The sequence below is a fragment of the Tachyglossus aculeatus genome, chromosome 2, assembly GCF_015852505.1.
Source record: "Tachyglossus aculeatus isolate mTacAcu1 chromosome 2, mTacAcu1.pri, whole genome shotgun sequence".
Taxonomy (NCBI): domain Eukaryota; kingdom Metazoa; phylum Chordata; class Mammalia; order Monotremata; family Tachyglossidae; genus Tachyglossus; species Tachyglossus aculeatus.
In genome coordinates this window covers 46,162,360-46,174,604 of record NC_052067.1, presented here as the reverse complement: position 1 = coordinate 46,174,604, position 12,245 = coordinate 46,162,360, and the positions used below count along the sequence as shown (strand labels likewise).

Genomic DNA, 12,245 nt, shown 5'->3' with positions numbered 1-12,245 from the left:
TCCCATTTGAGCACCTAGGCTGAGCAAAAGCTTACTCCCCAATGAAAATTTCTTCCTCTGGTCAACAAGAGGTGGTCTGGGCCAAAGGTGGTAGGACTGTTCCTTATTGGCTGGGATAGTTCTAGGTGTCCACTGGAGCAGGTAGCAGAGTGGAAGCCCTCCCTCTGCCCTAGGTAGAGTACCCTAATCTGCCTCCTCCCCGAAGTCTTTTGTTGAGAGAATCCAATCATCTCCCAGTTCCTTTCTGCTAAACTACCAAACTCCCCTCCTCCTCTTTCCAAAAGTCCACCACTCTTTCCTTAGTCAACAAGCATCAAGCATTATATTCCCTAATATAACATTAATAATAATTCTGGCATTTGAAAAGTGTGGGAGTCAAAAGGTAATGGGTTCTAATCCCAGCTCCGCTACTTGTCCGTTGTGTGACCTTGGGCAAGTCACTTCACTACTCTGTACCTCAGTCACCTCATCTGTAAAATGGGGATTGAGACTGAGCCCCATTTGGGACAGGGACAGTATCCAAATCGATTTGCTTGTATCTTCCCCAGCACTAAGTAGAGTGCCTGGCACATAGTAAGCACTTAATAAATACCATCATTATTATTATTATTATTTGTTGAAGCAGCATGGCTTTACGGAAAGAGCACAGGCCTGGAAGTGAGAAGGTCCAGTGTTCTAACCCTGACTCCACCACTTGCCTGCTGTGTGGCCTTGGGCAAGACACTTAACTTCTCTGGGCCTCAATTAACTCATCTTTAAAATGGGGATTAAGGCTGTGAGCACCATGTGGGACAGGGACTATGTCCAACCTGACTAGCTTTTATCTTCCCAAGCGCTTAGAACAGTGTTTGACACATAGTAATCACTTAAAAAACACCATCATTATTATTAACATTATTATTCACTTGGGTGGGTGCAATATAATTAACGGCAATAATAATGATGAGTACAGTATTCATTAAAGGCTTACTGTGCTAAGTGCTAGGGTAGATATGAGATAATTGGTACTGATGATGATGATGGAATTTATTAAGCACTTAGTACTAAGCACTGTGCCAAGCACTGGAAATGATATGAAGTATTCAAATCAAAGACAGCCCTTGTCCCACCCAGGGTTCGCAGCCTGAGAGAGAGTGAAGATGGCTATTTTATGCCCATTTTACAGATGAGGAAATTGAGGCCCATAAAGGTTAAGCGACTTGCCCGAGGTCACACAGCAGGCATGTGGTTGACCAGTGACCAGAACCCAGATCTTCTGACTCTGTCCCATGCTCTTCCCTCTAAGCTATGGAAAATTACAAAGTAATGGTCAATGCCTGCCATGTCATCCAGGAAGTCGGTTATTCGGGCTGAAAATTGGGGGCTCAGTACAGTGTCAAGGAATGCTCAGCACAGTCAGTCAGGGCTCATCAAACGTCTGTTGGCACCACAGCCAGGGTAACTTGTGGAGCTTATTTATTCATTTTTTTATGGTATTTGTTAAGCGCTTACTATGAGCCTGGCACTGTACTAGGCATTGGGATAGGTAAAAGTTAATCAGGTGGGATTAGAGTCTTAGCCCCCACTTTTCAGATGAGGTAACTGATGTCCAGAGAAGTGAAATGATGTGTCTGCCCATAGTAGACACGTGGCAGAGGTGGAATTAGAACCCAGGTCCTTCTGACTGCTAGGCCTGTGCTCCATCCGCTAGACCACACTGCTTCTCATCCTGTGGGAGAATGAGTGGGATTCAAAGTCCTCAAATGCCTATTCTTCCTCAAGTCTGCAGAAGGATGCGAACCCGATTCATCAGAGAGCTTACAAAGTAAGAGACAGTGATGGAGCATAAATCTGGGCTTTATGGCCTTGGGTGGGAACAACCAGTCCTGGGAGCAGAGACACATCAGTTGGCTGTCAACTCCTCCGACCTGCTGCAAAACCTGAAGTAAAACTCTTCCCCTTTTGAAATGACAACTAGAATCCTCAAGGACAATTGCCCACCCAGCCATGGATGAAAAGTGAGAGACGTCCTGAATTCTGCAGAAATAAATACCGATCCCCTAGGATACAGATGCAGTGGGGCACTACATATACCAGCCTAAGGAAGATGAATTGAGCTTTTTTCTTTTTTCTCCATTTTACAGTTCTGGGATTTCTGCATCTTTCTGCCAATACTTCATGCATCAATGAACGGTATTCATTACCCGCTTATTGCATGCAGAGCATTGTATGAAAGCACTTGGGGAAGTACAGTACAACAGAGTAGTCAGACACAGTCCCTGCCCAGAACAACCTAAGAATCTAGAGGGGAAGACAGATATTAATATAAATAACAAATTTAGAGATATAAGTGCTGTGGGGCTGAGGGTGGGATGAATACCAAATGCCATAAACTCTTGCTTCCCACTCAGTGTCAATAACAGTGGAGGCATTCAGGTGACTTGGTAAATTTGTGATTTTATTTGTCCCCCATGACCGTATGAATCCATTGCTAGGAATGCGGACGACTACTTGCTGTGTTTTTAAAAAAAGGGAGCCCCTCCCCAGAAGCATTAAAAAAAAAAAAGTGACGAAGACATGCAGAATTTCATACCACTCTTTTAATTGCTAAAATAGGCTCCAATATCTGGCAAACATGGACAGGTTTAGAAACAATACAGCTAACTTGTTATCTATAATATTCCACTGTGTCATGATTGTGTCATGACTGTGTCCAGTGCAGCTGGAGGAGGGGAAGGAGGGAGGGGATTTGTGGGAACGAGTTTCAGGCATCCTGCTTTGACAGTCAGCTACTGCAGGAGCTCGGGGGCAAGTGGAGGGAACTGAATGTTCAAGGCTGGGTGGATCAATCAATCAATCAATCATGTTCATTGAGCTTTTACTGTGTGCAGAGCACTGTACTAATGAGCGACTGAGAGTAGAATAGAGCAGACACATTGCTACAATAAGCTAATGCTGTAGAGTTGATGCCACTAATTCACTTCTCCCACTGGGACGGGGGAAATCCCGGGAGTGAGACTTGTTCAATCAATCAGTCGATTCATTAATCAATGGTATTTATTGAGCACTCACTGTGTGCAGAGCACAATAGTAAGCACTTGGAAGAGTATATTTTAACAAGAGTTGGTACACACTGTCCCTGACAATAGTGAGCTTACAGTCTAGAAGAGGAGAGTGTTCACAGAGGGAGAGAATCGTGGTTATGGGACTGGACCCATCTTCTGACTTGGAAGCATTCTGAACAGACAGCACCATCAATCACTCTCCTCACTTGGGGGCGGGGAGAAAGAGGAGGAGGAGGAAAAGAAGGAAGAGAAGCAGAAGGAGGTAGAAGATGAGGGAACTCAAAACACAGCATCAAAGTTACTGCAACATCTCAGCACTTCTGTCTCCAAAATAATAGTAATAACTGTGGTATTTGTTAAGCGTTATGTTATTGTTATGTGCCAAACACCATGCTAGGCTTTGGGGTTGGAGACAGGATAATTGGATCAGACACAGTCCCTGTCCCTCATGGGACTCACAGTTTAAGGGAGGCAAATGAACTCTAGAGATACAGATACAGATGTTTACTGTTGTATTGTATGCGTCCAAGCGCTTACTACCGTGCTCTGTACACTGTAAGTGCTCAATAAATCTGATTGAATGAAGATACTCTTAAGTCTATGCAAAGCCAGGCTTGGCAAAGAACAAGATCTGGGCGGTTTTCTAAGTCTCTGCTGGGTTTCTTAGACTATCCGTCTCTTTATGACCTCTCCAGATTTACAAAGGTCAGATAGGTGAAGTGATATAAACAGCCCCTTCTCCCCACCCCCTCTTCAGACGCAAAGATGGGGGTTCAGTGATCTGACCCAACCTCACCATTGGCCTGATGTAATATCTCCCACAGAGAAGAACAGAGATTTGGGGAAGCAAGAGACCAGGGCTGAAGAAGAGGAAGGGAACAATCAAAGATACTAATCGCTCTTTCATCTGGTATTCGGGTGAGAAACACAAATGCATGTTATTCAAGTATTAGATGGTGGAAGATTGTATTTGCGATACAGATTTACGATGACTATATTTTGTTTACAAAGTATGACTTTTGTTCTGGGAAAAACAGAAAAGACTGTTTTCTATCAATCCCAACTGCCATTTCAAGGGTTTTGGGGGTGCTGGCTATGAAAGATAATATTTCAGGAGACCATGCCTCCATTCAGTTGGTGAGACAGTGTGGAATATAGATTTCCATCTGTGTTCTTAAGCTGCATTTTTTTTCCTTCAGCTTCATAATGGCAGCTCCCTTCTGTTCCCACTCCTCAACTTCTGAGAAATTCTAATAAATATCAGCTGGCTTTCCTCCCTTGAAGAAAAGAAAGATCAGAAAAACCAGGGCTTACCTTCTTCTTCACATGGCCCTTCCTCCCCTGAGCCTAGTTCAAAATGCTGCCCATGAACTGAATATTTTTTCTTTTTATGGCATTTGTTGAGTGCTTACTATGTGCCAGGTACTGTACTAAGCACTGGGGTAGACACAAGCAAATCAGGTTGGACACAGTCCCTGTCCCACATGGGGCTCACAGTCTTCATCCCCATTTTACAGATTTAGAACACAGGTCTTTCTGACTTCCAGCTCCATGCTCTATCCACTAGGCGATGCTGCTTTTCCACAGAAGTCACAAAGTCTAAAACTACAAACTGACAACCTCCATCTGATTTATGGCTCATGGATTTGTTGGATGCTTCCGTGAAGTTCTGTGGTAACCCACGCATTTAGTACAGTGCTTTGCACGCAGTAAGTGCTCAATTAATATGTTTGGATGAATGAATGAATCTTTCTCCAAACATTTTGGTGGAAGCAAATTCAGTTCTGCTAAAGGAAGATGTGTCACCATCACCATTCAATGGAATCTGACTCTCTCTGAATCCCTGTTATTGTGTTGGACAAACGGAATCATCTGAACTCCACCTGCTCAAGTAGCCTCCTTCCAATAACCACCCTAAACATGGGCATTTCTTATATGCCTGACTTTTATTGTTAACTTTATTCAATGACCTTGTCTTGTCTTATTCTGTTGAGTCATCTCCGACCCATAGCAACTCCATGGACCCATCTCTCCCAGAATGCCCTACCTCCATCTGCAATCGTTCTGGTAGTGTTTCCATACAGTTTTCTTGGTCAAAATCTGGAAGCGGTTTACCATTGCCGCCTTCCTCCCAGTCAACTCAAGTCTCCACCCTCGACTCTCTCCTACCCGGCTGCTGCCTAGCATAGGGGAGTTTTGACTTGCAATAGATTGCCTTCCACTCGCTAACCACTGCCCAAGCTAGGAATGGAATGGGTAGACCTCTGCTTGACTCTCCCTCCCATAGCCGAGACTGGTAGAGTATTGGAAACTCACCAGGTGTGACCCTGAGAGGGGCATTCAATTATCTAGCTATCCTTAATTATTTCTCCTCCAACTACTTGGGAATGGCTTTGTCTGTCAATCTCTCCCATTAGACTGTAAGCTCCTTGAAGTCAAAGGCTACATCTCTCACCCAAAGATATCTTCCCAAGCGCTTAGTACAGTGTTCTGGGCAGAGTTGGTGCTCAGTAAATGATATTGATTGACGATGGGTCTTTTCCATCTCTTCTGAACTCCCTCCAGTGGCAAGAATAGAAATGAAGGGCTCTGGTTCCCATTTCATCACTTGGTTGGTTTTTTTTTTTTTCCATGAGCTCGGGACATGTATGATGGCTTTTCTCTTCAGTCTGGGGGGGAAGGAGGAGGGGCAGAGAGAAAAAAGGGAGAGGGGGAGAAAGCAGGAAGGCAGAAGGAGAAGGAAAGACAGGGAGGGAGGAGGAAGCAGCAGATGGAGAGAAGGATGAACAAAGTGAAGGGAAAAGGAAGAGAAGAAGGCAAAAGAAGAAGAGAATGCTAAACTGGACAGGGAACACGGATTGTGTAGCTGGCCAGAATGCCTGGTAAGAACCTATCCAGAACTCAACAAATAAAAACAGCAACTATTTAAAAAAATTGTACTGTATATAAAATAGTATAAAAATATCCAAGCAAGAAAAAACAGAAATTTGCCCACATCTATTATTCAGAATACCAGTCACTAGACACCACCTATGACTATGTGTTATATTATGGGTGCTTGTGTCCAGTTATGAAACACACGCACATACACTCATACATGCACACGCACAAATACACACACAGAAGATAACCCGGTAGAGACATATGAAATTACACCGATTACTATCACACCAGGAATCCTAGCTAGAAGGCTAAGAGTAGGATGGCTCATTTAAACGTTGTCTCATAGAAGCAGTGGTGTTTTAAGTGGCCAAACCTTTTCACAGAGCTTTCCAACACAATCTCCCCGGAAAGCTAAAGACTGCTGCAAGCCAATAAGCCTATCGGGTAACATGTCACTTGCAGTTGGGTCATCTCAGGAAAGACAATCTTAGCCAAGTTCAACAGCACTTGCCCAGTGGTGGGATTTCCTATGATTTCTTTTCAGGAATAGTTGACTCCCTAATGTCTTGTCTACTACAAACGGCATTTCAGAGCACATCAATATGGCTGAGAAACTCAAAATCTGCCATCTGGTATCATCAGGGAATGTTCCCTTTGGCTTCTAAGAGTAATTTTCTTAGGCTGATCAGGATGATTGTGCCCATATTCAATTAAGCAGATTCTGGAAAATGGTAAAGATGCATCCAAGGATGGAACATGAGCAAGGAATTGGAATCATTCCTTTATCTGAAAAGGGAGAATCGATGGGTCATTATCCTTGTCTCTGGAGAGGATTTCCCCCAAACAAAAGGTTACCCTAGGACATCTCCCTAGTGCTCTGAGTTTTCCAGCACTCTCCCCTTATTTCTTCTCAGAAAAATCTCCAGGCCAGAGGTTGGGTGACTGGAAGGATGGGTGCCAGCTCCTTGAGGCCCATGGGGTGCCAACCTGTGAGCTTCACAGTTGAGTTTGAGGAAAGGTAACAAAGAGAACATGTTTCTATATTCAGGAGGGCTGTGGTGTGATGTCAAGCTTCTGCCCAGGGCCCTTTACTAGCCAGGAATCTCCATGCTTCAGGCCAAAGAGGGATTTTGACCTCAATTATCTGGCTATTTCAGGAGAGAAAATGACATTTGTTGGCCAGAAATATTCAGATCATCATCTCCATTGCACATTCCACCCTCCATTGAATCCTTCTAAGGACCTGAACAGTGAATGTTACAGTCCATTCATGGCTACCCAGAGACCCTCTGGGCAGGTAGGAAGCAATATTTCCAATCAACCATCACCCTTCTTGTGGATTTAGTGCCAAGCCCATGACATACTTAACCATCCAAGGATGCAGCCCTCTCTAGTGTAACCTTGCTTCTGAGGGGAAAAGTAAGGGAGAGAATACAGTGAAGAGAGAGAGGAGAAAATGCTCTCCACTGACTGTGTACTTCTAAAGCTCTCTCTAATAATGATGATAATAATATCCATAATAATAGTAGTAGTTTTTAAGTGCTTACTATGTTTCAAGCACTGTCCTAAGTGCTGGGTTAGATACAACATAATCAGGTTGGACACAATCCCTGTCACACAGAGGGCTCAAAGTCTAAGTAGGAAGGGGTTGGGTTTAATCCCCATTTGCAGATGAGGAAACTGCGGCACAGAGAAGTTAAATGACTTGCCCAAGACCACACAGCAGACAAGTGGTGGAGCTGGACTCTCTGACTCCTAGGCCCATGCTCTTTCCACTGGGTCACACTGCTTCTCTTTCCTCCCAAATTAAGAGAAAAAAACCTGCATTTTTTTCCTCCATCAATTTCTCTCCATCTCTCTCTGCCATCTATAAATCACTGAGAGCTGTCATTTATTTGCTAGATGAGCAATTTAGAAAGAAAACCAAAGAGGGAGACATTTTTGCCAAACCACAGGGAGACCTGTATGCTATTATACTTAGTGGGCAGTCATGTGGAGGCAGACTGCCCAGGAAAATCTACCTGGGGTTGTTTGGATCAGGTAATAAGAAGGAAAATTCTTCAAAATGCAGATTGGGTTCACAGAAAACCTTTCCATTCCTGTGTCATCTGCTGAGGTGTCAACCTTTTCCCACAGCCACTAGCTCCTTGGGGGCATAACCTAGAGTTGGAAGCAGCGTGGCTCAGTGGAAAGAGCGTGGGCTTGGGAGTCAAAGGTCATGGGTTTGAATCCCGAATCCGCCACTTGTCAGCTGTGTGACCTTGGGCAAGCCACTTAACTTCTCTGTGCCTCCGTTACCTCATCTGTAAAATGGGGATTAAGACTGTGAGCCCCAAGTGGGACAAGCTGATCACCTTGTATCCCCCCCAGTATTTAGAACAGTGCTATGCACATAGTAAGCACTTAACAAATACCACCATTATTATTAATTGGGTCTACCTACTCAGTTGCACTCCCCAAGCTCTTAGAACAGTGCTCTCTACATAGTAAGCGCTCAATACATGCCACTGATAGATTGAGGGAAGCATAAAGATAAAAACTATAATGGTGGCATTTGTTAAGCACTCGCTATGTCATGCACTCTTCTAAGTGCTGGAGTACGTACAAGATAATCGAGTTGGGCACTGTCCCTGTCCCACGTGGGCCTCACAGTTTCAATCCCCATTATACAGATGAGGGAACTGAGACACAGAGAATCAACTAGCCCAAGGTCCCACAGCAGACAAGTGGCAGAGGTGGGATTGGAGTTTAGGTTCCTCCGACTCCCAGGCCTGGGCTCCATCCATTAGGCCACGCTGCTTCCCAAGCTTCCAAATCCACAAAACATGTCGGAAACCTCCGTGTGATTGTCCCTGGGTTTCTCAAACTGATGAATTTCCACACTACATCAGCAGTGGTGGAAAACCTGGCAGTATGATGCCATCTGGAGAACAGCAGTGCATTGATAGCTGGGTACAGTGTGGAGAATTCTGAGTCTTACCAATTAATCAATAGTATTTATTAAGCACTTACTATGTGCAGCACACTTTACTAAGTGCTAGGGAGAATACAACATAACAGATTTGGTAGAAACGTTCCATGCCCACAGGGGAGCTTATAGCCTGAGGAGGAGCTGACAGAATAAATGCAAAGCTTTCTTTAATGAAGACAAAATAATCAGGTTGGACATGGTCCATGTCTCACATGGAGCTCAGTCTTAATTCCTGTTTTACAGATGAAAGAACTGAGGCCCAGAGAAGTGAAGTGACTTGCTCAAGTTCCCACAGCAGACAAGCAGCAGAGCCAGGATTAGAACCCAGATCCTTCTGACTCCCAGGCCCGGGCTCTATCCACCAGAACATGCTACTTCTCTTCCCAAGTATGGTGGGGCCTGGCTTCAGAAGAACAGAAAACATCCAGGACATGGGAGTGAAAGCTTCTGAAGGGACCTTTCAACCTTTAGAGCTATTAGGCTGTAAGGCCTGGATTGTGTCTACCACCAGCATTGTACTTTCCCAAGCATTTGTACAGTGCTCTGCTCACAGTAAGTGCTCATTAAATATCACCGATTGACTGAATCAGGCAAATCAGCTATTACAAAAGCCACAAAAGCTTCCAGAATGCTTGGTAAAAATAGATAGCTTTGTAGAGTGCCCCTCTCAACAGGTAATAAAGATTAAGCAGTTCAAAGGTCAGGCCAACCTTTCATCTTCCCCTTGCCACAGGGCCTGGGGGGGAAATTCTGAGAGGAGGCAGAAGGACAGAGAATCTCTCTTTCCCTAAACTGCACTCCTGTGGCTTATGACTTAAACAGGAAGGAGCAAGTCACAGTCTTTCAGGAAGAATGGCTATATTTCCTGCATTGTCTTAAACAGTGCTTAGCCCTGCTCTTGTGCTTGGGATGAGAGGGCTCTGGAATTAATGATTGTGATAATAATAATTGTGGTATTTGTTAAGCACTCACTATGTGCCAGGCACTGTACTAAGCACTGGGGTACATACAAGGTAAATGGTTTGGACACAGTCCTGTCCCACATGGGGTTCACAGTCTTCATCCCCATTTTCCAGATGAGGGAACTGAGGCACAGAGAAGTGAAGCGACTTGCCCACGGTCACACAGTAGACAAGTGGCAGAGCTGGGATTAGAACCCAGGTCCTTCTGACTCCCAGGCCCATGCTCTATCCACTAGGGCCCACTGCTTCTCTCTTTCACCTCTGGTTAGGCTACCTTACCTGGAATGGGGTCGAGGGGTGGAGGTGAGGTCTCAATTACCTGTCCCAGCCTCACTGGGGTTGGAAGTAGGGTTGGATTTACTTTCTCTGTTCCAATGAGAACCTCTGGGAAAGTCCGGACCAAAGCCCAGACCACCCTACGACACCCTCCACCCCACTGGGAAGAATGAATTTTAACTGCATTCTCACACAAAATAGAAACAACGACACAGACATCAGGGTGTGTCTCTGGCCCCTCCTAACCTCTCTGAAGAGTTAAAACCGGGGGTCTCCTCTCCTCAGATGCTTCCTCACGCCTTCGCGCTCACCCCCTAAAGGTTGTCTGATCTCCCTGTCTACTCCGAGACTTCATTCTACTTTTCTTTAATCTCTTCTGTAAAAGTTTCCCAGGGGGTTTAGAAAATCGATCCCACTGAGCTGAATGAGGAGAGTCCATCTGTGTTCCTCCCTAGTCTCCTGGCTTCTCCCTCACAGTGAGCGTGGGGAAGTGGAGAGTTAAGCCCCTTTTGGGGAAAGGGAAATGGGGTTGGTACCCTAACAAATGACATGTCTGAGATGTGGGGGGGCTCTCTCACTGGTATGCTACTAAAAACCTGACCCCAGAGGAATCCAGGGTCAGATAAAGGTTCCCAAAGGACAGAGGACCTCTTTAGAACGCTCCTCCAGAGGAGCTCTGAGAAGAGCGGGTCAGCCATTCCCCCCAATCCCCTGTCTCCGGGGCCTGAGGGAAATGGTGAAGGGGAGTCTGAATTCAACATCCATCTGGCAAAACACCAGGCCCTCCGGATGGTAGTTAAACCAGGAGACAGCTTCCTGCCCCAGGCCGGAAACCAGTGCAATAAAGATGTCTCAAAATAATCACCGCCACAATCATAAGTACAATGATAATAATAATAATAATAACAGCAATAATAACAATATTCAATGTTAAGGATAATAATAATGGTTTGGGGATATTCCAAGCCTCTTTCAGTGTATCGCTTCCCTATCGCAAGCATGTGACGCCCCCTCTGCCCAAGGTGGAGTCATAGCCAGGAGTCCTGATATGGGCCTCTTCTGTATGGGGAGATATAGCCCCCTCCCCAGGAGCGTTAAGGCCCCTTCCGAAGCCCCTTAAGAGTCATTCGCTGTGAGCGAGCAGGAGGAGGAAGAGAAGGAAGAGGAAGAGGAGGAGGAGGCCGCTCTGGGGTGTGTTTGTTTGGTGTTTGAGAGGTGGCTGTCTTCCTCAAACAACAGTCTTTGTGAAGGAAGAAGGAGAGAAGGGTGGAGAAGACTCAGCTAAATTGGTGAAAGACATGTTCGGTCTTGGTTTTGGGGAATAAGGATTTTTTTTTTTTTACTCTTCCGTATCTGAAAAAAAAAACAGAAAAAAGAAAAGAGTCAATGCTGCCTTGTGGAAAAAATGGGGGAGGGGGCTAAAGTTGGCTCATTCCTGTGGAATGTGCTGGCTTCCCTCAGGGTCAAGGAATTTTTTTTAATGGTATTTTTTTATGATGGCATTTATTAAGCGCTTACTATGTGCAAAGCACTGTTCTAAGCGCTGGGGAGGTTACAAGGTGATCAGGTTGTCCCTCGTGGGGCTAACAGATTTGATCCCCATTTTCCAGATGAGGTAACTGAGGCACAGAGAAGTTAAGTGACTTTCCCAAAGTCACACAGCTGACAATTGGCAGAGCCGGGATTTGAACCCACGACCTCTGACTCCAAAGCCCATGCTCTTTCCTACTTTGCCACGGTATTTCTAAAGCTCTTCCTGTGTGCCAGGCACTGTACTAAGTGCTGGAGTAGATTCAAGCTAATCAGACTGGACATAGTCCATGTCCCACATGGGGTTCACAGTGGTAATCCCCAATTTCCGGATGAGGTAACTAAGGCACAGAACAGTGAAGGGACTTGCCCAAGGTCACACAGCCGTCAAGTGGATTAGAACCCAGGAAATCAGCTCCTCCCTCTGGGTGAGGCATTTCCCTGAATGCTGAGAGCCCATTGCATCCGTCTGCGGACGGATGACTGGGTTCGCATCAGGAGAGCCACATGCGTTCCACTGCCCCGTGAGTGATGGGCTCAAAAATCACTTCTCACTTCCTGCTCTAGTCCCTTGACATT

The 12,245-nt window shown here is 45.3% G+C and overlaps 1 protein-coding gene and 1 non-coding gene across 5 annotated transcripts in view; both read right to left on the bottom strand.

Annotated features, from left to right (window-relative positions):
- Positions 1-12,245, bottom strand: part of PDE1C (phosphodiesterase 1C) — a 213,801-nt gene that overhangs the window by 18,534 nt on the left and 183,022 nt on the right. Inside the window, exon 17 of one of the 4 annotated variants that reach the window (XM_038768048.1) lies at positions 10,074-11,489. The exons of the other annotated variants lie outside the window; for them this stretch is intronic. Coding sequence (XP_038623976.1) covers positions 11,476-11,489 — 14 coding nt within the window. The 3' untranslated portion in view covers positions 10,074-11,475. Of the gene's footprint in view, positions 1-10,073; positions 11,490-12,245 lie in introns of those variants that run through there. 4 annotated transcript variants of the gene reach the window in all.
- On the bottom strand, positions 5,244-5,381 carry LOC119924064. Its single transcript, XR_005449031.1, has one exon. It is a non-coding gene; the product is annotated as a small nucleolar RNA SNORA7 (small nucleolar RNA).